Source organism: Acomys russatus, chromosome 18 (assembly GCF_903995435.1).
Source record: "Acomys russatus chromosome 18, mAcoRus1.1, whole genome shotgun sequence".
In the NCBI taxonomy this organism is placed as follows: domain Eukaryota; kingdom Metazoa; phylum Chordata; class Mammalia; order Rodentia; family Muridae; genus Acomys; species Acomys russatus.
In genome coordinates this window covers 10623526-10647741 of record NC_067154.1, presented here as the reverse complement: position 1 = coordinate 10647741, position 24216 = coordinate 10623526, and the positions used below count along the sequence as shown (strand labels likewise).

Sequence of the window (24216 nt, the reverse complement as noted above, 5' to 3'; positions counted from 1 at the left end):
CTTAGAAGAAAAAGTGGGAAAGAGCCTGGAACATAGTTGGCACAGGAGACAACTTCGAACAGAACACCAACGGCCCAGGCTTAATGTCAACCATTAATAAATGGGACCTCATGAGGCTGAGAAGCTTCTGTAAGGCAGGAGACACTGTCAAGAGAACAAAGCGACAGCCTACAGACTGGGAAAAAATCTTCACCAACCCTACATCTGACAAAGGTCTAATATCCAAAATATATAAAGAACTCAAGAAATTAAACACCACCAAACCGAATAACCCAATTGAGAAATGGGGCTTGGAACTAACAGAGAATTCTCACAGAGGAGTATCAAATGGCTGAGAAACACTTAAAGAAATGCTCAACCGCCTTAGTCATCAGGGAAATGCAAATCAAAACAACTCTGAGATTCCATCTTACAACCCATCAGAATGGCTAAGATCAAAAACTCAAGCGACACCACATGCTGGCGAGGATGTGGGGAGAGAGGAACTCTCCTTCATGCTGTGGGAATGCAAACTAGTACAGCCACTTTGGAAATCTATCTGGTGCTATCTCAGAAAAATGGGAATAGGCTTCCTCAAGACCCAGCTATTCACTCCTTGGAATATACCCGAAGATGCTCCAGCACACACAGAAATTTGCTCAACCATGTTCATAGCAGCCTTATTCATAATAGCCAGAACATGGAAACAGCCTAAGTGTCCCTCAGTAGAAGAATGGATAAAGAAACTGTGGTACATATACACTATGGAATACTAGTCAGCTATTAAAAACAAGGAATTCCCGAAATTTGTGGATAAATGGATTGAGCTAGAATGATCATAATGAGTGAGTTAACCCAGAAGCAGAAAGAATCAAATGGTATATACTCACTTATATCTGCATACTAGCCCAAGAGGCATGTCCCAACGAAAGCCTTCACTTACCAGGAAACTTGGACAGAGGGGAGGACATCCTATTGGGACTCTAAATGAGAGACGCATGGGGAGACAGCAAAATAAAAGGATCCAGAGGTCCTAGAAATCTACAAGTAGAACAATATGAGAGAGGCAGATTTGAGCCCAGGGGTCCCGCTCAACTAAGGCACCCCAAGGACAATACAGGAGGTAAACTTTAAACCCCTTCCCAGATCTAGCCAATGGTCAGAATATCTCCACAGTTGAGTGAGAGTGGTGATACGACTTTCTCACATAGTCTGGTGCCTCACATTTGACCATGTCCCCTGGAGGGGGAGACCTGGGTGGCACTCAGAGGAAGGACAGCAGTAGCCAAGAAGAGACTTGATACCTTATGGAGAATATAGAGGGGACGTAATCCCCTCAGAACAGTCATAGGGGAGGGGAATAATGGGAAAATGGGGGAGGGGGGAGGAATGGGGAGGATACAAGGGATGGGATAAACATTGAGATGTAACAAGAATAAATTAATAAAAAAAAAAAAAAGATTCCTCTGGACTTGAGTTCGGTTCCCAGCACCCACAGAATGCTTCACAACCATCCGTAACTCCAGTTCCAAGGGATCTGTGTCTTCATCTGCTGTCCCCAGGTACCAGGCATGTGCATGGTACACAGACATACATGAAGTCACAACACTCATACAAATAAACTAAATATAAAAAAATAAAGATGACCCTGGGATGGAGAACTGGGTAAAAGGAAGGACTTTTTATATTATAATCTTCTGGATTGGGTATAAATCTTGTGATTTCCAAAATAATCCATTTTAAATGACATGTTTGGGATGTTTTGAAAGTAATGAAAAATTAGAAAGGTGAAGAAAGGCAAAAAAAAAAAAAAAAAAAAAAGAGAAAAGGGTCAGCCATGATGTTCTGTTTTCTGTTTGGATGCAGAAAGACTTGTTTCTTCTCTCTCTCTCCTCTCTCTCCTCTCTTTCTCTCTCTCACTTTCTCTCTCTCTCTCTTTCTCTCTCTCTCCCCCCTCTCTCTCCCCCCCTCTCCCCCTCTCTCCCCCCCTCTCCTCCCTCTCTCTCTCTGTCTGTCTCTCTCTCTCTCCTCCTCTCTCCCTCTCTCTCTCTCTCTCCTCTCTCTCTCTCTCTCTCTCTCTCTCTCTGTTTAATTGCTTTTGCTGTCTGGAGTGCAGTCATGATAATATGTGACAACCACTCCATGTAACCTGTTGTCTCCTGTGAAGTTGGGTAGCAGATCAAGTTGCTGTTTTATGCTTCCTCCAGCATCCCGTCATAGGACACGAAAGCTTCCCAAGTCTGCTAAAAACTGAGTGATCACCCTGAGGCAGCATATGTTTATTTTTCACATGTATATATGTGGTGTGCATGCATGTAGGTATGTCTGCTTGCGTGTGGGCCCACATGAATATATGCAGAATATATGTAGCTAAGGAATGTGGGAGCCAGAGGTCGACATTAGTGACTCCTCAGTCACTCTTCATCTTGTTTACCGAGGCAGGGTCTCTCACTTGAACCCAGAGCTTCCCAGCTCTAGCTAGCCAGCTTGTTACACAATCCTGCCTCTACCTCCTGTACGCTAGGACCACAGACGGGCTGCTATTCCCCGTCCCCTCCCCCCCCCCCCCCCCCCCCCCCCCGGATTCCCATGAATGTTAGAGATCCAAATTTGGTTTCCATTCTTCCACAGCAGGCACATTCTATGTCAAGCCGTCTCCTCAATCTCTTCGAAAGCACTTCACTGAGTTACTTGGGCTCCAGGCCCTGAACAGGACCACGTTGGCCATCTGATAATGCTGACGTGCTCGTTTGACTGAGGGATCATTGGTCCACGTCTGCTCGGTTCTCAGCATGTGCTTCTCCTCGGCTGTAGTAGCTGTCCCCTTGTTTGTAGGTTGGTTTCTCTGCCAGCATTAGCTCACGTCTTCTCTTCTATCCCCTGGCCCAGAGCATTTTGCAGAACCTGGACTTGAGAGGCCAGGCAGTCTTCAGTACTGTCCACACCTATGGCCTCTACGTGAACTTCAAGAACTTTGTCTGTAACATCGGCGAGGACGCAGACCTATCCATGGCCCTGTATGACCCAGACCAGTCCACCTTCATCAGGTAAAGGAGACCTGTGCCATCTGGGCTTGGCCTTGCAACGTACAGTCTTTCCCCGCCCCTGTCCAGGAGCTCTTCACTGGGTTTGCGACAGGTATATGTCTCACAGGAGAAAATAAAGTCCTTTGGCTCTGATGCCTTTGTACAAGGATGCTGGCACCATGCGGCTTCAGCTCACACAATCTGTCATGCATAAATAGTGTGTTTAATAGTGCATAAAATAGCTGTCCGTGGTGGCGCAGGGCTAGTCTGGTCTACAGAGTGAGTTCCAGGACAGCCAAGGCTACACAGAGAAACCCTGTCTCAAAAATCAAAACAACAACAACAACAACAACAGAGTGACAAACTGCTTAGGACAGAGACAAGGATAAAGAACTCAGAAGGCCCTGCAGGAGGAATGAGAGATGATGTGGAACACGGTGCGGATCCAAGGCCCTGAGACTGAGCTGTAGGATTCTGCAGTGGTGAATGGCCATCATTATAAGTCTGTCCAAGCCCTTGGAGTGCACTGTACCAGCTGTGAGCTCCCCTGGCAGCTGTCGGCCATGGGGAAGGATGCTGATGATGTTTCTGTGCAGGTTCTGTTGTTATCGCTGCATAGTTGGGGCTGCGTGTTTGGGAACCCTGCTTTCAGCTCAACTCTGAACCAGGAACCCAAAACTACTGGGGAAAAAAATAGTCTACATAGAGGAAGTTTAAAGATGATAAGGAATAGCCAGAGCATGGTTGCTCCCCGGAGTGACTCTCCACTGAGCAACTCAGGAAATGAAGATTAATCTTCAAGAGGGTGGTGAAAAGTACTTAACTGGGGCCTAGGTGTAGCTCAGCTAGGAGCGTGCTAGCTTAGCACTGACAAAGGCATAGGTTCAATCCCCAGTGTTGCATGCATCAGATGGGTGGCACATGAAAGGTGGAGGCAGAAGGGTCAGCTACACAGTGGGTTTGAGGCTAGCCTGGGCAACGTAAGACCCTCTCTCAAAAAGTAAAAATCGCTACTTGTGTGATATGGACCATGAAGGATGGATCTGGAATGACTTACAAAATTAAGCTTTTATAAATGTGGCCTCTTGAGACATGAGTTCATTGACTATCTCAAGCTGGTCGATTTACTATGTAGCCCAGGCTGGCCTCAAACAATGACATAGCCTCACAGACCTGGCCACCATGCCCAACTCTTAAAATTAAGCTGTCACTTCAGCAAAGTTGACGCTTGTATACAAGAAATTTGAGATGGACTACGGACCCCAGGCAAAAGAAGCTTATGAGATCCCATATCTGGGCCACCCTGAGCAGTGTCTGTCACTGTGTAGATGTCCCTGTAGCAAGGACTCGTTCAAAGACAGAAGCTGAGGGCTATGGTGCGTTTGTGCTTTCCCAGGATCCACCTCGCCATGGGACGGGATGCTTCTGCCCCGGGTGGCTTCTCCTTAACACTCATTTCCGGTTTTTCCTGCTAGTGAGAACTACCTAATTCGCTGGGGCAGTAATGGGATGCCCAAGGAGATCGAGAGGCTGAACAACCTCCAAGCAGTGTTCACTGTGAGTCCCGCCCTCCTTCATAAACACTTGCTGTCTTCATTTATTTTCTATGTCTGTGAGTATGCGTGTGTATGGATGTGTTGCCACGACATAAGTGTGTGGAGGTCAGAAGCCAATTTGCAGAAGCAGCTTCTTTTTCCAGTGCGTAGGAACCTGGGGATTGAACTTGGGTCCTTAGTCTTGTCAGCAAGTGTCTTTATCCGTGGAGCTATGTAATTAGTCCAATCTCACCTCTGTTTCATCATTTTCTTCCTGTTTTGGGGGATACAAGTAAAAAGGAAAGCCATCATTGTCCTCAGAGTAGGAGTGACCCAGTCATTTATTCACTTAGTGAACACATGCAAGGTACAACATACTGATTTGCACACATGAGACAATCTGTGAGCCTTTTTTTTTTTTTTTAAAGATTTATTTATTATGTATACAGTGTTGTCTGCTTGTAGGCCAGAAGAGGGCATCATGTTACATTAGATGGTTGTGACCCACCATGTGGTTGCTGGGAATTGAACTCAGGACCTTTGGAAGAGCAGGCGGCGCTCTTAACCACTGAGCCATCTCTCCAGCCCTGTGAGCTGTTTTTTGAGCAGCTTTTGTGCTGGTGGAAAACAATGATGACACAAGTAAATAAATATAAGCAACACCTACAATCCTGAAGTGCTTCAGGGGCTTTGCCAAAGTATTGCTGGCAGATTCTTATGTTTTAATTGTATATTTACTTATTTAACTTTTGTTTTCAATTTAGTTATACTTGCTTATTGACTTTATTATAATGGAAATGTTTTCCTACTCTTATTTTTAAATTTATTTTTGAGATTATAATTACATTATTTCCCCCTTTTCTTTCCTTCCTGCAGGCCCTCCCCCTATACCTCTCCTTGCTCTCTTTTAAATGATGGCCTCTTTATTTCATTAATTGTTGCTACATGCATATATGTGTATTCAGCTGTGTGTGTGTGTGTGTGTGTGTGTGTGTGTGTGTGTGTGTTCCTGTGCTAACACAGGTGTCATAGTTCAAGTGCAGAAGTCAGAGGGCAGCCTCTGGTGTTAATCCTCACCTTCCACGTTGCCTTAAGGCAGAGTCTCTTTGTCATCTGTCATTTCATATAAAAGGCTATTCTAAAGATTCTCCAGTCTCTGCTTCTGCCTTACTTGGGAACATGAGGGTTACAGGTGTGTGCTACAGTACCCAGCTTTACATGAGTTCTGAGAATTTGGACTCAGGCTCTCAGGATTACATGATAAGTAATTTACACACTGAACCATCTCCCCGGGCCTGCAGCTTATGTTTTAAGTAGATTGATCAGGTGCTGGGAGTGCCTTAGCAGCACTAGGCTGTGGGTTCAATGCCCAGCACTCCAAAACACATAAGTAAAAGACATTTGAGGAAGACAGTGGCATTGAAGAGAGTCAGCCATGCAGATTGCTAACTGGAAGAAGAGCTTCAGACCAAGATCATGGTGAGGGCAAATGTGATCCAGACTCTTCCGTCCGTCCTCCCACCCCAAAAAAATACTTCCTCTGAATAGAGGATTCCTAGTGCTCCTCTCTCGGGTGCTGCTGCATGGGTGCTTCTGCAGGGTGCTGCTGCATGGGTGCTCTGCAGGATGCTGCTGCATGTGCCTTGGGAGCCTGGCAATGCATGAGGCTGTTGTTTGGACCTGGCAACTGTTTTCTTTTTAGGTCAGAGCTTTCTGAGCTTCTCTCACTTACTTTTAAGGACACACCCTGGGGCCACCAGGACCCCTGGGAAACCTTGATGAGTGAAGGTTCCCTCTCTTCTTCTTCCTCTCCATCGGCCTACACCAGGGCTTCATCTACTGTCTCTGAGTCCAAGACTAGGAAAACTGAGACCACTTGTCTTGGTCCCTCTGTCAGCCTCCTCGCTCTAGGACACACTCCCAGGCTTCTCTGTCCCTATAGAGCTATTCCTGTCTCTCTACCCCTGCACGTGCAGGTATAGAACTTCCTGAGATTTCCTCCCCAGACTTTAGTGTTTGTTCAGTTTTGAAACCAAGTTAGGTTTTCCCTGCAGTCAAATGGCATTTACAAGACCATGTATAGATTTTTTAAAGGTACTGTTAAATCATTGATTTATTATTTATTTATTATTATTATTAAAGCTGCAATTGCTCTTTCTTTTCCTGACCCCACACCCTCTTCCAGCCAGCAGAAAGTCATCTAGTATGTAAATTTCATGTCTAGCCTTTTGAATTAAATTAACTGTGGTGGCCATGCCCTTGGTCATTAAGCAGCTCTTCGAACTCACTTATCAATGACCTGTGTATTATTAATGATATCAATGTGCCACAGTTTCTAGAACCTGCCACTCAGTGACTTTATTTCGAGGAATGGATGCTTTGCAGAACCTCAAGCAGAGAGTCAGGGCAGGTGACGGCTGGCGTATATTGCTGTCTCTGTAATGTGTCTCCGGCAAATTACAGGGCGTAGATTGGAGTGGTTATTTGAAAAGTAATTCTTGATTCAGTAAGAAGGCTGGGGCTGCTGTTTCATAAAAGGGTTCTGAGATATAATGAAGTTATTTTTGATGTTAAGTGAATGAGATGTATAAGCTCATTTCTGGTCACTCGTCCCTTCCTTAAGAATACACACACAGACACACCACACACACAACACACACACACACACAGACACACACACACACCACACAAGATATAGACAGACACAGACACAGACACACACACACAGACAGACACACACACACACTTGACACACCACACGACACATACACAACAGACACACACAGACAACACCACACACAGATATAGACAGACACAGACACACACACACACAGACAGACAGACACACACACACATTGACACACACACACACACACAGAGATATAGACAGACACAGACACACACACACAGACAGACAGACAGACACATACACACAGACACACACACACAGACACACACACACACACACACACACACACACAGATATAGACAGACACAGACACACACACACACACAGACAGACAGACACACACACACATTGACACACACACACACACACAGAGATATAGACAGACACAGACACACACACACACAGACAGACAGACACATACACACAGACCACCCACACACACACACACAGACACACACACACACACACACAGATATAGACAGACACAGACACAGACACACACACACAGAACAGGACAGACAACACACACACATTGACACACACAGACACATACACACAGACACACCAGACACACACACACACCAGCTTCAGCGGCAAACAAGAGCACTTCCCCCCCACACTTGCTATTCAGTGTTCATAGAGAGGGCTTCTCAGGATGTGGGTAAGGAACCTCAACAAAACCATGCCTGGATTACACTTGCCTCCAAGATGTTTAGAAGATGAAACTGGGGGTAAGAAGGGGTGGGCCGTTGAACCTATTTGTAATCCGGCGCTGAGAGATGAAGGCAAGAAGATCTAGAGTACAAGGTCACCACCAGTTACATAGCAAGATCAAGGGCAGCCTGGGCTCTCACGGCCTTCTGTGGATGCTCAGTGAATGTTAGCATCATGCAAGTGTTTATGTCATTGACAGTGACGTGTGTCTTGTACTAAGACATGAGACATGCAGCGGAAAGACCTGAAGTGTCAGAAATGTCCCTGGCTTTTAACTCCTTGCCCACCTCTCTACTACAGATGTTAGACTGACCCTGGCCTTCGTCTAGAAATGTGAAATAGGGACCAGGACGGAAGGCCACATTTTCTAGATAAATAGAAAATCATTTCCTCTGCTGCTACAGTAGTCCTTGGGAGGGCGGGAAGAAGAGGCGTTGCTGTGGTGTCTCAGCGTGGGTAGCGTGCCTCCGAGCAGGACAGGACAGCACAACCAACTTCTCTCTGTGTGCTCTTCTGCCTTCAGGACCTCAGCAAGCACAGACCTCATCGGCCACGCATCAGCCTCGGTGCCAGATTGTCCGCGTGGGCCGCATGAGCTGAAGAGGGCAAAGAAACACACCTGTGGCCTCCGGAGGCCTTTTGGATTGGGGCAGGTACAAGGAAAGCCCAGAGGCCAAGGAACGTGGCACAGCTTCTGGACCCTCTTTCTCACAGCTTCTAAAAGACCTAATTGTGGACACCGCCCCTCTGCCCCACCCCCCCACCTCCGCATCATCTGATCACAGATTTGGCAAAGTCCCATTTTGGGCATATTTCCAAAAAAAGAATTGACAAGAAAGGTGTCAAAGAAACACCACGCTCCCAGTGCCGAAGGGGGAATATGCCATTCAAGTGTGCACAGTAGATGAATGGATAAATAGAGGTTTTATTCGGCCTTAAAGGGAAGGAAATTCCAACTCATGCCACCACATGGCTATACATGGAGACGTTAAGCTAAGCAGAATAAGCCATACATGAAAAAAAGCCAACTCTGTAGGATTCACTTTTATGAGCTACTTAGAAGAGTCTGGTTCAGGAAGGCGGCTGGATGGGGTACCAGGGCTGAAACAGAGGAGGGAATTGCTTCTTGAGGGAAGCGCACTAGGGGCAGATGACGGTGATGGTTTCTCAGGTGAGCGTGCTTACTTCCACTGAACCGTACACTTAAAGATGGGTAGGACGGCAACTTCCAGGCAACATATATTTAATCGCCACTTAAAGCAATGAGAGGAGATAGGGAAAAGAAGGTAGGTGGCTGGCTGGAGGGCAGACCGAGATGGCAGGAGGGAGGGCTGTCTAAAGAAATAATGGTTCATGTTGTCAATAGTTGGTCTTCGGCACATAGCATTCATGCCCCAGGATGACCAGTTCTCTCTTCTTGAGTCTTGTTGACCCATGTAACCACTGACTGTGTTTCCTTTGTGGCCAGCACTGTGTCTCACACACAGTAGGACTGCTTGCTACCATGTGCTCTGGCGCCTCACTGTGAGCCACTGCAAAGTGTTGACCCTGCTTAGGAGACTCAGCTCTCAAAGGCAAACTATGTGTCACTGAGGGTCTTCCAGGAGGGCCCTTAGCTTAAAGCAACCCTCAGGGATCAGTGGTGCTTTTGAAAGTCATCATGAAATGTCAGAAGTTTGCTCCTGGCACCAGGGCCAGATATTCCACATTCATTAGTTAACCTGGTGCTTCCGTGGATAAGGACACCTCCCTGTCCCATGGGACTGTCTATGTGCCGTGTCTTTGGAACTGTTCCCATCACTGCTGCTCAAGGAGTGCCTAGGGAAACAGTATTGTTTTTTGATTGGCTTTTTGAGACACAGTCTCTGTAGCCCCGGCTGGCCTGGAGCTTACAGGCTTTCTTAGCCTTTCAGTGCTGAAACTATGGGTATGTGCTACCCTGCATTGCTTAGCATTGCTATGCTGTCAGGTATGAAAGTGGAGTTTCAAAAGATACAAGGAACCCAGGTCTGTCTAGCCCTCCACATGGCAATGTATTTATTTATCTATAAAATAAAGATGTATTAGAGGTCACTGCCATTCATAACAGGCCAACAACACTAAAATATTAAACCAGGGGCTTTTGTGTACTTTGCTATATTAGTATCTGTGTGTGTGTGTGTGTGGGAGAGGGGGAGAGTGTGTGTATCTGGGGTACTGGATGCAGAGAGGACTAATTCTTAATCAGCCTTGATGCCAGTCGTTAACCCAAGTTAGGTGCCATGAGATGACGACACTAACCGATGAGATCCTCCGTGGCTTTTGGTGCAGTCTTTTTAAAATAATAAGATCCTGTAAGGAGAACAGCAAGCTGCAGGTGATGCCCAGCTGTGCGCTCCTTCGCAGCTAGCACCAGCATTATCCCCTGGCTCAGTGGACCTTATTGTCTGAGTGTGTTTCTCAGTACTTACGGCTCTTGTCTTCAGACAATCTATCTGGGATGTGGAGAAATGGATTGCTAATGTGTGTTTTATGGCTAGACTGTGATTTATTAAGCAGTTTCACCTCTTCAGAGGGTCCTGCCTCATGTCAGCCAGCAGCAGCTTTGCAGCTTTCTTATTAATCCTCCGCATGTAGCTGGGCGAGGTTGGTTGTGTGATCTGGCTTAGTGGTCACTGAATTCATACCCTGGCTTTGCTAAAAAGGTCAAACTTGATTGTGCCCATGTGGGCTCCTGTGGGCTCCATTGGTACCTTGCCTCCCGGGAGTGTGCAAGGTCCTGGATTAAATCCCAATGCTGCAAAACAAAGCAAACAGAACAAATAAACACAGCCAACAACCAAAACAAAGCTTGTGACCAAGAGCAAGTTAACCCTTCCCGTCCCTTAAGGGGGAGTGCTCCTCACAGCTGTGTAAATGAGACAGTGGATGCAGCAAACTTACCACCTGGCTCTCCTGAAGTGCTCTCCTGGGATAGGGTGTGGGTGGACCAGTTGCTGGTGGCTGTTTTCTGATGCTCTTAATGCTGTTATAGAAACCAGGAGTTTATCAAATCATCAAGACACAGGTGGCCACTTTGAATCTTGAGTTTCTCTCCAGACTGTTAATTCTTCTGACAGGCCTGCTGCAAATATGTATTCTCTATGGCTTTCAGTGAAGGCTTACCAAAAAATAAATAAATAAAAAATAAATAAAAATAAAGAACAAACAACCCAGGCTTATGTTTCTGAGGAATTTAGCAACTCAGTCTTTCGGAGTTTTAAAGATGTATCCTCTAGCAGTGGATAGAGAAAATCTGAGCCTTTCATGACTTGTTGCCCCACTGGGTGTGGTCTATTAGGTAACTGTTGTTGCTTGGTGCTTGCTTCTTCTGGTGTTCTGTGTTTTGCTGATACCCTCCTTTTCTCTACAGCTCAGGGAGGCCTCTAATGATGTTTATCTCTCTCCTAGTGATGGATATTACTGATATCATACACGGGAGGGTGGATGATGAAGAAAAGCAGCACTTTATCCCCTTTCAGCAGTGAGTATCTGGCACTTATCCCCGGCGACTGGAGGGACAGCTTAGCCGTTCTGTGGGGCATGGATGCAGAAGCAGGAGGGAGGAACTTTTCTGGTTTTGGAGAAGTAAAGGCGTTTCCGCTGGAAGACTACCTGGGACCTCTGCAGAAGACTTAAAGAGAGTATCCTGACTCAGTAGAAATAACTGGAGGAATATAAAACAGATGTGCACTGAGATCCAGAGAGTGTTGTCATTTGATTGTCAAGAGGTGCCATAGTGTATCTGCCTTCTGTTGTGTTGAGCAGGTTTAACTAAGGGTCTCAAGACTTCTCAGACTGGATAATGTATATGAATTGTCAGGGCAAACTTGTTAGAGTGAACATTTACTCTGGTAGGTCTGACTGCATCTGACGAGCTTCTGAGTATGGCTGTTAGCGCTGGTCCAGGGAGCACACTCATAGTAGCCAGGGGTTCGTCAGGAAGAGTGGGAAGGGCTTGCTATGGTCCCTGTGAGGAACTAGGGGAGCCAGTATCGTCGCACAGGCCAGGATAAGCGCAGAACTTGACCCAAGCTCTATGCTGGGCTGCAGGACCTGGAGCCATCCCTGCTCCTGTGGGCTATAAGGGGACAAGCCCCTGTAATTATCTCAAGTTCAAGTGGGAGCAATGTGGCCACTCAGCACACATGACGGTGGCCCAGGAAGAGGCCAAATAGTTTCTGGAAATGACCCCCATATCTATCAGGAGTTACGCGCCAGTTACAGGACATTGTCTCACTTAACTTGCACTGGCCACTGCAGGCTGATAGGACAACTGGAATTTTAGAAGCCAGCCTCAGGATATTTGAGTGAAAGGATCTTTTTAAAATTCATGTGAGTGATGGGGCTGGAGAGATGGCTCAGTGGCCCACGGCACTAGCTGCTCTTCCAGAGGACTGAAGTTTGTTCCAGAACATATATTGGGAGATTCCTAACCGCCTGTAACTCCAGAGGGTCTGTTGCATCTTGTAGCTCCTGCAGGCAACTCCACACATGTGGCAGATACTCACCCAGACACACAACACACACATGTAAATAAAAAAAATCATATATGTATATGTACATGCACGCAAATCATATGCAAATGGTGGAAAGGCATAACTGTACGAGAAAAGTCCTTTTTTAAATCTTACTTAGTGTTAAGAAACACAAGTCACGAGGGGCATGGTGGCGCGCGCCTTTAATCCCAGCATGAGGGAGGCAGAGGCTGGCAGATCGCTGTGAGTTCAAGGCCAACCTGGTCTACAAAGCGAGTCCAGGACAGCCAAGGCTACACAGAGAAACCCTGTCTCGAAAAAAAACAAAAAGACCAAACCAACCAACCAAACAAACAAAAAACCCGCAAGTCAACTGGGTGGTGGCAGTAGCAGCATACACCTTTAATCCCAGCACTCAGGAGGCAGAGCCAGGCGGATCTCTGATCTCTGAGTTCAAAGCCAGCCTGGTCTACAGAGCGAGTTCCAAGACAACCAAGGCTACACAGAGAAACTCTGTCTGGAAAACCTGAAAACAAAAACAAAAGCAAAACAAAACAAAACAAAAAAACAACAACAAAAAAAAGAAAATGAACAAAATAATAAAGAAAAAAGAAAAAGAAAAGAAAAGAAACACAAGTCAGTGATCTCTAGTACCACAGTATATGCCAGCACAGACTCCAAACAAGTGTAAAATTGAACAGCTTAAAAATGTAAGTTTTACAGGACAATAGAACCTCTTATATAATAATGAGCTCTGGAAAGCTATTTTTAATTCACACATCAATATTTTCAAACAAAAATATTTTTAAAAAACATAGAAAAATTGATGGGCTAACTCTCCTCCAATCTGTAACTTATATATAGGAATAAAACTAAGAAAATATTTGCAACATATGTTAGAAGAATATTCTTGATATATATATATATATATATATATATATATATATATATATAATGGAGAGTAACTAGATTATAGGAAGGAAATAAACACACAAAGAAATGGTATGCAGATCCATAAAGGATCAGAGAAACTCAGTTGAAAACAAAGTTAAGCTTGGGGCGTGGCCAGCTCTTAAAAGTGTATTAGGCATTCTTTTGGTGGCTGAAAGGAAACCCGTGTTTCTCATCTGTGTATACATTGTTACAGTGCGCTCAACAGGAAAAGGCACCTGACACTGGACAACTCACCTCAGTCCCCAGGTCCCTCATGGCGGAAGAAGAGAACTGACCCCCACAGGTTGTGCTCTGATCTTCACATGAGTGCCATGGCACACACCACACCCAGACACACACACATACACACACCCAGACACACACACACTAAAAGTACATGAATAAAAAACATTAAGCCTTAAGTTTTCTTTTCTGTGAAGAATGTACCGCCCAATTAGCTGATGGTATCTATTGGTTTATTTATGATTTCACCCCACTTTTTGTCGTTCCCTATTTTTCCACAGTAAATGTACTATACATAATTATATTTAAAATACAAGAATTCTCCACTTTCAGTCTTAAGCCTTGTACGTTTGCAGTTAATAGTGTGGGAACATATGTCAAGTAGATTTCCTATTTTCCTGAGGTTGCTCCTAGTTATTTTAAAAATATACATTTAATAGTTTTCAACGTCTTGGAAGGTAGATACTCTACTTAGCGACAGTTGTTTTTTGTATTTGTACTATGGTGGGGGCTCCATGTTGACTGTAGCCTGGTCTGTTGGGGCCCGTGCAGGCACTTAATCCAAAACAGTGATTCCTGTAAATTCTATTTGACGTCAGAGCCCTCTGGTGAGGGATTTTGATTATATTTCCAGATTGCTCCCATAAGAGCTGCATGTTCTCAAGTCACACTTGAGAGACTTTCTCTACTTCCGGCTTCCTCCTTACCTTCCCTGTCTTCCGCAGAATCGCCATGGAAACCTACATCCGCCAGAGACAGCTCATCATGTCACCCTTGATAACCTCACATGTGATCGGAGAGAATGAGCCTCTCACTTCGGTTTTAAATAAAGTGATAGCTGCAAAGGAAGTGAATCACAAAGGGCAAGGTACGCAGTTGGCCCTGGCGGACGGGAGGGAGGGAGCATCCCAGAGTAAGGTCCATCATGGCCCTGCACTTTCACAGTCCCTTCCCCTGGGACAGTGCCCTCCTCAGACATCTCCTCCTGAGGAGCCTCAGACACTCACCCTCCCTGGTGGGATCAGGGTTGAGTTAGTAGTTCTGTGGTACAGACATTTCTCCGGTCGGTCTTTTTGTCTACCTTCTGTTCCCAGGGTTACCTCCAAGTAAATGTGCCAACAAAATGTGGAGTGAAATGTACACTGTGCCCTCAGTAGGACGGCCATTAATCTTTGTCTCCCGATTTCTCAGAAGGCCAGATAACAGTTCAGTTTTTTTGTAAAGCTTGACCAGGGTGACCCCATTTTAACATCTAGCCTGGTAGGGTAGGGATGAGGTCCAGTTCCCTGGGTTGGCACCTAAGTATCTTCTAACTGCCCGGTACTGTCGGTTGAAGTCATCCTGTGGTGTCTCTTTCTGTATCGGAGCTTTCCCCGTGTTAGGGCCCTGCTCAGGGTCTCTCAGAGGTCGAATTCTGGGTCAGTGTGAGGAACATGCTTCAGCACAGATGTATGGTCTGTGTTACCTGTCCTGAGCCTCAGGGTGCTCACCCTACACGCCCTCCCTGTCTGGAAGGTGCCAAGCAGGCTCTGGTCCTCATGTATTTAAATGTACACTTTGAGTCTGTATTATCTAACAGATATGAGTTTCCTGGTCTCCCGTCTCAGATTTTTTTTTTTTAAAGGAAGATAATTATTCTTCTATCTTTTTTAAGTTTTCCCAGTTTTTGGTTTACAAACTGTCCACGAACTTCTGCTTCTCCGTGAGTGTGTGTTCCTGTCCTATTTCCTCATGAGTCTCTTTAGCACCTGTTTCAGTGCGTAGCTTTGTATGTAGAAACTTTCAGTTTATATATGGATAACTATTTTGCTTTTAGAATTTGTTTAAGAAATGATTAATTCTGGGGCCTGTGTGATGGCTTGGGAGTTAAGAGCACTTTCTGCTCTCGCAGAGGACCTGGGTTCAGTTTCTAGTGCCAGATCATCTGATGACCCTTCTGATATCCCGAGACATCAGACATGCATGTGGTACGAAGACAATGCGTGCAAGCTGAACGCTCATACACCTAAAGTAAAAATAAATAAAACCTTTAATTTTCAGAGACTTAACAGCTATTCATGTTTTCTCCTTTCAATATCCTCTTAGTTTTTAAATGATGAGTAATTTACTTTTGTGTGTCTGAGTATCTGTTACATGTGTGGGTGCCCACAGAGACCAGAAGAGGGTGCCAGATTCCTTGGGGGCATGTTACAAACAACTGTGAGCTGCCCAACGTTGGTGCTGGTATTCAAATCCAGGTCCTCTGGAAGAGCCACAGGAGCTCTCGGTCATTGCATCGTGTCCAGCCTCTGAAAGTCGTGTCTTCACTGGTGCTCTGCTTCTGCCATCGTATTAAATGGCCACGTGCTGTGTATGTAGTCCCACAGTTTCCACTGATACATGTGTCTTTTCTGCCACCACTGCCACATAATGTTAGACTTAGAACAAACAGATTTTGCTATCAACTAGCATAATCTCTACTGGTTTTTGTTGTTGTTGTTGTTGTCCACTAAAGTCTGTTGACTTCTAAGGAAGTCCTCTTATGCGTCTGAAGGAAGTGTCATTGGACTGATGCCACTCTGGGAGGTTTGCGTGTTATCATGAGGTGTCTGGTAGGTCTCTCACAAGCTTCTATGTGTGTGTTGCAAAGATTTTACAGAGAACTGGAATTTTGTCCCCTTTTTTCCTTTACAGGTCTTTGGGTGTCCTTAAAGTTATTGCCGGGTGACCTCACACAGGTTCAGAAGAACTTTTCACACCTGGTGGACAGATCAACAGCAATAGCTCGGAAAATGGGCTTTCCAGAAATCATCCTGCCAGGTACACACTAGTCTCGTTTTGTGTTTCTTTTCCCTGTTGGAAGGAAGGATTGCCTCTCTTTGGACAGTTGAGGTAATCTGCATCCCTAAGAGGATGTCATTCGGGGCTAATGCCATCAAGCAACCGGTGACAGAGTTCCAACATCCTAAAAAGACTGTTCAGTGGGAAGAATCAGGAAAGGGTCTTTAAGAATCACTCTGCACTCTCAATGACTCTTCCCCATCCTGTTCTTCACAGATGCTTCCCCCAACTTGACTTCCTTCTCAGGGAGCAAACTGGTACCCCAGTGCCTTCAGTCCCTCGACAAGCGCATTTTCTCCGTGTGCCATCCTCTACCTTGGGCCCCCGTGCTCAGCTCTGTCTCTGCAAGACCCCCTGTTTTATTCCCCTGAACTCTTGACTGTACACTGCTCACCCCATTCTGCACGTTCCCCGTTCTTGCTCTGCTCTCACCTTTGTTGCCACGTGTTGGTGGCTGCCTGCAGTTGCATTCCCCCAAGTTCACTGACTTCACCCATTTAGTTCTCTAATATCCATAGTAGACAAAGGGAATCATACTGTAAGGAACTTGATTAATATTTGTTAGTATTAATGAGGCTTGTGCACAGCCAGTCATATCACATCTGAAAAATTTTAAGAGACCAACTTGCTATCTATACATGAGAGCAGATTTTTTTTTTGGAGCAATTGAGATTTTTTTCTTTTCATCATCAAGAAGTTAAGAGGCAGTAGTTTGTGGGATTTTTTTTTGTTTGTTTGTTTTTGTTTTTTTGTTGTGTTTTGTTTGGTTGGTTTTGGGGGTTTTTTTGTTGTTTTTTTTTTTTGTTGTTGTTGCTGTTTTGTTTTTGTTTTTTTTTTTTCCGAGACAAGGTCTCTCTGTGTAGCCTTGGCTGTCCTGGAGTCACTTTGTAGACCAGGCCGGCCTCAAACTCACAGTGATCCACCTGCCTCTGCCTCGCATGTGCTGGGATTAAAGGTGTGTGCCACCATGCCTGGCAGAGGCAGTAGTTTTTATACATACACATTGCCTGAGAATGAAGGGTGTTTCCGTGAACACTCACAGAATGAGTGAGTAAGCGTTTCCAGAAAGGGAGGATGTTATGTTTTCTTTTTCATAAGAACAGATCCATTGCAAAGCTTTTCACCAACTACAAAAGCACCAACATTCGAGGGAAGTGTTTTGCTTCCTCATTGTTTAGTTGCTGTGTTTGAGACAGGTTCTCAGTGAGGCCAGGCCGACTTGGAACTTGAATCAACCTATCTGCCTTGGTCTCTGATTGCTAGGCCAACAGCCATGCACTGCCACACCCAGCTGTCTTAACTGTTTCAACAAGTAACTGTTGACAATATGCTCTTCTACAGACAGCTTTACTGTTAAGCAAGACAGGCGTCTGAAAACAGAAAAATTTATTTTCTAGACACATTGGCTTTATCTTGGAAATATTACAATAATTTTTATCAGCAGGGTTGACTCAGAACACCAGGGCTGTGATAGCCTTTAAAATGCCATCTAGGACAGTGGTTTGCGTGCTGTTCCGTGGATGTCAGCAAGGTCACCTCAGGAGCTCTACAGCACAGAAGTGCATGGGTTTAAGATGTCACTCAGTGGTGACACTTGCTTAGTGTAGCGAGGCCCTGGGTTCCCTTCCTAGACCTGATGGGGAAAGAGAGAGGAGGAGGGAGGAGACAGTGGCTGGCTTGACTCATTGGTGCATGCCTGCCTGTAATCTGACCACTGTGGAGGGTGAGTCAGGAGGGTCATGAGTTGGAGGTCAGCCTGGCTGACACTGTTGATGGGTCATTCCCTCCTCTGAACATTGTCTTCCCTTCTCCCTGAGGGACACTGCAGTCTGTTTTGCTGGTTGCCCTGGGGCTTTCTCCAGACACCCTTAGTCACTCTTCAGTGTCTGGCCCTTACACCCTGCTTTAGTTGCTGAGGGCTACCTTAACAAAACACCACAGAAAAGGGCCCGTGACAGTGGAGATTTATTCTTTCAGGTCTCTGGAGGCCCCGTGTATTCAAGACCAAGGTGTCTGTGTGGAGGATCTTCCCTAGGCTTGCAGGCAGCCATCTTCTCTTCCTCTGTGTCTGTGTGTTCTCCTCCCCTCCCCCCCCCAATAAGTACATCAGTCATATTGGAAAATAACCCGATTTCACTTTAAATAAATGTTCTGTCTTCCAATACGGGCATTCCGAAGGACTTAGGTTTCTACATAAGAATAAAGAGAGGCCCAGTTCAGCCCCTAATAGATTGGCTTTCCTTGTCAACAATAGCCTATACTCACCTGACAATTGTCTTTGTCCGCTTCCTTAGCACCAAGCCTCCTTTGGCCTTCAGGCGGGCTAGCCATCTCCTTCCTCCATCAAGATTCCTGCGTACTCTTACTACCCCCAACTAGATTACTCTCTTCTTTTCTTTTAACCAAGTATTCCTTTCTCAGCGTTCAGTGCGCCTGCCTGTCTCTGTGAGTGTGCTGCTGGTGTTCCTTGGTTATGTCTTCCCGGGAACCATGCTCACATCCAGCTAGCCGCATGAACAAGATGCCTGGAAGACACTATTAAAAATCTAATGGATTGCCTAGCCGAATATTATGTGCAATTATTAGACATATATTCCTAAATGCAACAAAGAATCACTATCGAAAAGAATTAAATCCCTGAGGTGCCTTAGTGGATAAAATGTCCTACCCTACACCCTGGATGACCTGTAGAGCCCACATTAAAAAAACAAAAAACCAAAAACAACAACAACAACAAAAAACCCAAAAAACCTTTTGCAGTGGCTCATATCTGTAATTTCAGCACTCCTACAAGGTGAGGGACCGAGCTGGAGGCAGGAGAAATACTCAGAAGCTTGTGAATTTAGGGGCAGCTGTAGAAAAAAATTAATTTTTATAAAACGTGCACATCAAAGACATCTTGATACGTACTGAAAGGTGGAATGAGAGAGCAGTGAAAGACTTCTGTGGAATAAATAGGTCATTACTGTAACGAGACCATTTCATGTTTAGTTTACCTCTTGTGTGTTATATTGTGGTACTTGGAGGTGAGTTCTCTCAGCCAGCGGCACTCACAGGAGGGCTTGTCGTGTTGTAGGGGATGTTCGAAATGACATTTATGTCACCCTCATCCACGGGGAGTTTGACAAGGGGAAGAAGAAGACACCTAAGAACGTGGAGGTGACCATGTCTGTGTTTGATGAGGAAGGCAACCTTTTGGAGGTACATAGCATCCCCCACAAATCCCACCGCCATCACACCTGCTCTGTGTAGCAGCTGACCCGCTGTCCCTACTTACAGTCAGCACTCCCCATACCAGGGGTTTAGTTCTTCCTTTCCTGGGTTTTTGTTCTTACTTGATTTGTTTCTGTTTTTGAAGAAAGGGTCTCACTAGGTAGCTGAGGCTGCCTCTGCCTCCTGGGTGCTGGGAACCACAGGCATGCAGGAGCATGTTTGCTTTCTCATAAGGAAAACCAAAATACCTAAAGCTTGATAAACATGTGATTTTCCACCGGACATTTTTACTCTCGGGGCCATTTAGACCTATTTTGTTGTTTCCCCTGTGCAGAGATATTGCAGGCCCCTTAGACTTTAGGGTCTTATGTTCTTTGACTTTTTCAAGCCATGTGGCTACAATAAGCTTGAGCACAGTGGTGGAGGTGTCCCGTAGGCCTCGGAAGGAGCACTGCCATCAGCTGGGCCAGTGGATTCAATGCACACCCACCTGGAAGAACATTTTGACACTGAAGGCACCGTTGGTGTAGGTCAGCTGATGCTCATTTCCAGTGTTAGTCATTAGGAACCTGCATTTTGTCTGAAATGCGGATGGTAGAGGCAAAGCCATAAGGGTATTCAGGTGAGTGTCCTGACTTCCAGTCTGGAGCTCCCCTGACTCTGCCAGCTTTCTGGCCAAACAAACAAGGACATCTTCATTTTGAGTTCAGAGAGTCAGGGCACCAGGTGGCCAGTTGGAGGCCTCTGTTGCCTCTGCCTAATTGCTTTGTAATCTACAAGTAAAAGTCTTGGTCAGGGAATGATGCTCTTCAGATACCCCGTTCTTGATGTCTCTAATTCAATCATTATGTTTCTTTTGTGGGGGTGGGGTTGGTTTTTTCAGACAGAGTTTTTCTGTGTGGCCTTGGCTGTCCTGGACTCCCTTTGTAGACCAGGCTGGCCTGGAACTCACAGCGTTGTGCCTGTCTCTGCCTCCCGAGTGCTGGGATTAAAGGCGGGTACCACCAAGCCCGGCCGTTATGTTTCTTTAAAAGCAGAAAAGTGTACATATTCAGTAAAAAACCCTGCAGGTCATGGCATGCAGGACTTGGGGCTGAGGGGACCCAGGCAGCATTTGTTGACGTCATGAGGCTTTACCGCATGCCGCGTGCCGAGTGCACCTGCTGCCCCTGTAAAGTCTCCCGGTGCAAATCTGGATGAGTGCTGCTAGGCTCTTCTCATATCCCCCAGGCCTCTGATTTTGAATTGATTTTTGCCTGTTGTACATTCAGAAGCCATACTCTTCATGACTAGTATCTTCTACTTGTGTCTTTCCAACCAAAGAAAGCCATTCATCCGGGTGCTGGGTACGAAGGCGTCTCCGAGTACAAGTCAGTGGTGTATTACCAAGTCAAGCAACCCTGCTGGTATGAGACGGTGAAGGTGAGAACTCTGTTTCTAACTCCTGTTGGCCCTGATTTAGATTCCTGTCTGTTTTTTAAGTCCCAAATCATTCTTAACCATATCTGGAAGTTTCAGATAGGCTTCAGTAAGGGATGAACAGGGAATAGGACAGGGTGAGGTAGGGCAAGGGGGCGGGGTCTAATTGAAATACATTGTATGAAGTTCTCAATTAATTGTTTCAAAAGGTGAATCAGTAGTTGAGAGGTCCTTAGAGCATCTGTCTTTAAGAAGCCCAACATTCCGAAACAATGTTCTCATTCACAAATGTATAGAGACTGGAATAGAGATGCTTGTGGCTGTAATAAGACGGTGGGCTGCTAAAACACTGCGCACAAGCAAAGACGTTCGCGCTCTGCCATCAGCTTCCCAACGTGTCGTTCTCGCTGGCCCCCCGCCCAAATGTGCTGGGCCTCTTCGGTGTAAGGAAGCGTTTCCTGAATATAAAGTGCTTTCAGAGCCAGCATTTTCCGTGGGCTCACAGTGGCCTTAAAACTAGACTATCGGAGGGGCAGGGGAGATGGCTCAGTGGTTAAGAGCACTGGCTATTCTTCCAGAGGTCCTGAGTTCAATTCCCAGCAACCACATCGTGGCTCACAACCATCTGTAATAAAATCTGATTCTCTCTTCTGGTGTGTATGAACAGGACCAGAGCACTCATGTACATAAAGTAAATAAATAAATCTTTTAAAAACACAAAATAAATTAGACAATTGGGTATTGCTATGACCTTTTCCCAAAGAGGTGGCCGGCTCAGAGAAGAGATGTGACCATTAGGAACCTGGAGCGCCTTGGAGTCAATGTAAAACTGGTCACTTCTCATTACTGGGCTGCACATTTCCCACTGTCAGTATCCTATGAATTCCAAGCCGAAAATCCACAGACAGAAACATTGTCCTCATATCTCTTTTAGGAAACAGTTATTTTTCACATCCTTCTGTAGTCTGTGTTTTTTTATGGTGCTGTCCATATGGATTTGTATTGTGCCCTTTTTTCTTCTTCCTTTTTTTAAAGACAAGTTCTCACTAGGTAACTCTGGCTGTCCTAGAAATTACCATGAAGTCCAGGCTGGCCTTGAACTCACAGAGATCCACCTTCCTTTGCCTCCTGAGTACTGAGACTTAAGGCACATACCATTGGTCCTGCCTATGTGGCTCAGGCAATGTGACTCCTCAGAATGTGTTTTTAGCCGTTCTAGAGAACCCTGGCTAAATATAGATACTAGCGCTGTTACACTGTCTCCTGTAACTTCCCGTACTACTATCAGAAAACTTCCCCACCCTGGTATTATTTCATCTTCTCTTATGGTTACCACTGTATCTGCGTGAGACTTCCACTTGGAAGCGTCCTATGTAGACCTCAAAATCCAGGTCTTGTCCCTCTGAGTGCCAGGTACATAATGTGTCTAAGCTCTGAAACTGTGATAAACCGCAGAGTGGTCTCTCTCTGAGAGTCTTGGGAATGGCTGTGTGAAGGAAGCCTGCGAGCGAGCTAGCAAGAGGGAAGCCTGCTAGCCGGCCTCTGCAGGATAAAACACGAACGTCAAATCTAAGTCTCTTTCTCAGAATAGTTAAGAGGAAGGATTTTGAGTATAGTCACCCTGAGCACAGGGTGAAAGCTTAAAGCAGTCAAGACATCATGCTGTGCCATGTAAATGTGTGTGGTCCTGGGTCCAACAGCGTGCATTACAGTTGAGAGGATTGACTCCAGATGAGCCGTGCCTTCCGACTCCTCCCCTTTCTGCAGGTCTTCATTGCTATAGAGGAGGTCGCCCGCTGCCACATAAGATTTACCTTCCGACACAGGTCATCTCAAGAATGTAAGTATTAGGGTGGGTTTGGCACACTTCCATTGAAAAATGGACTGTTTTCCTGGCATGCTTTGTGAATACCTGAATACCTGAAAAATAGATATTTGGCAACTTTAGTTCAGAATTCTTAGGTATCAGGAAAATAAAATGGTCATTTGATTTTATTTTTCTGAATGCTGGGACTGAACCCACAGTTATGTGCTCTCCTAATAAAGGCACATCCCCAGACCTATACTTCTGTTGCTGCTTATTTTTGACACATGGTCTTGATATGTAGCTCAGGGTGGCTTCAGGGTTTCATTCTTCCTGCCTCAGTTCGGAGTATGGAGTTCGGAGTATGAGTCACGCACCCAACTTCGCTAAAGGGGTTGAGGTAAGGGGGTTGCCGTGAATGAATTTGATTTGAGAGTTCTCCTTCCTGGTGTGTGGAGAGAGTATTGGATGGAAAAGGCATGAAGTTAGATGGTGCTCTTATTTATTAGGCAATACAGAAGACAGCCATATGTGAAACAGCAGGCTTTCTCAGTTTGGGGGTGGCAAACGTACTGCTGACCTGTGTTTAATTATCCTATGGTTAACATTACACCCCGGAGCTAATGTGAAGTTAACCTCCGTAGCCATCACCTCCTGTTGTCTGCCCACACGGCTCAGTCATGTATTTCTGTCTTTTCAGCCAGAGATAAATCAGAGCGAGCTTTTGGGGTGGCCTTCGTGAAACTGATGAACGCGGACGGCACCACCCTGCAGGACGGGAGGCATGACCTGGTGGTGTACAAGGTGGCTGTTGAGTGTTCCAGGAGCATCTTGCTGTTGGGGGGTGGGGCTATGCCTTGGTCCTGATTAGTAGAGGGCAGGGCCCCTGACTCTGCTGCCCATCATTAGAGTGACGCAGACAGTGTGGGGCTGTGCCTGGCTAGAACCTGGCAGGGTATGATAGGACGTGGTTTTCATATCACTGTGACCCAGGCACCATTCCTTTGCTGCCCGGGCCCTGCTGCTTTTCTCTCTGTGTGTGTGTGTGTGTGTGTGTGTGTGTGTGTGTGTGTGTGTGTGTGTGTGTGTGTGTGTGTGTCCATGTCCATCTATTCCCTGCACTACACCTACTGAGATTAGAGTTTAAAGTACATGCTGGCAGATACCATTTCCCCACTAATGTCTGGCAGAAGACAGCTCATGCATGGCTTGTGTGAGTTGTGCCTCACCAGTGAACATTTTCTTTCCTCAGCATCTTGGTAGTCTATGAGTAGTTGTGTAATCTGTAGGGAGCTACTTCTCTGTCCATTGGCCCAATGAAGTATACACATGACTATTTATAAGT

General features: G+C 45.7%; 1 protein-coding gene across 1 annotated transcript in view; it reads left to right on the top strand.

Moving 5' to 3' along the window:
• The window catches only part of Dock5 (dedicator of cytokinesis 5), a 186693-nt gene that overhangs the window by 98030 nt on the left and 64447 nt on the right, over window positions 1-24216 (top strand). The window contains 12 exon segments of the mRNA XM_051160588.1: window positions 2869-3026; window positions 4481-4562; window positions 8467-8506; window positions 8509-8532; window positions 8535-8591; window positions 11370-11445; window positions 14341-14483; window positions 16289-16414; window positions 19512-19636; window positions 20972-21070; window positions 22835-22907; window positions 23572-23675. Coding sequence (XP_051016545.1) covers window positions 2869-3026; window positions 4481-4562; window positions 8467-8506; window positions 8509-8532; window positions 8535-8591; window positions 11370-11445; window positions 14341-14483; window positions 16289-16414; window positions 19512-19636; window positions 20972-21070; window positions 22835-22907; window positions 23572-23675 — 1107 coding nt within the window.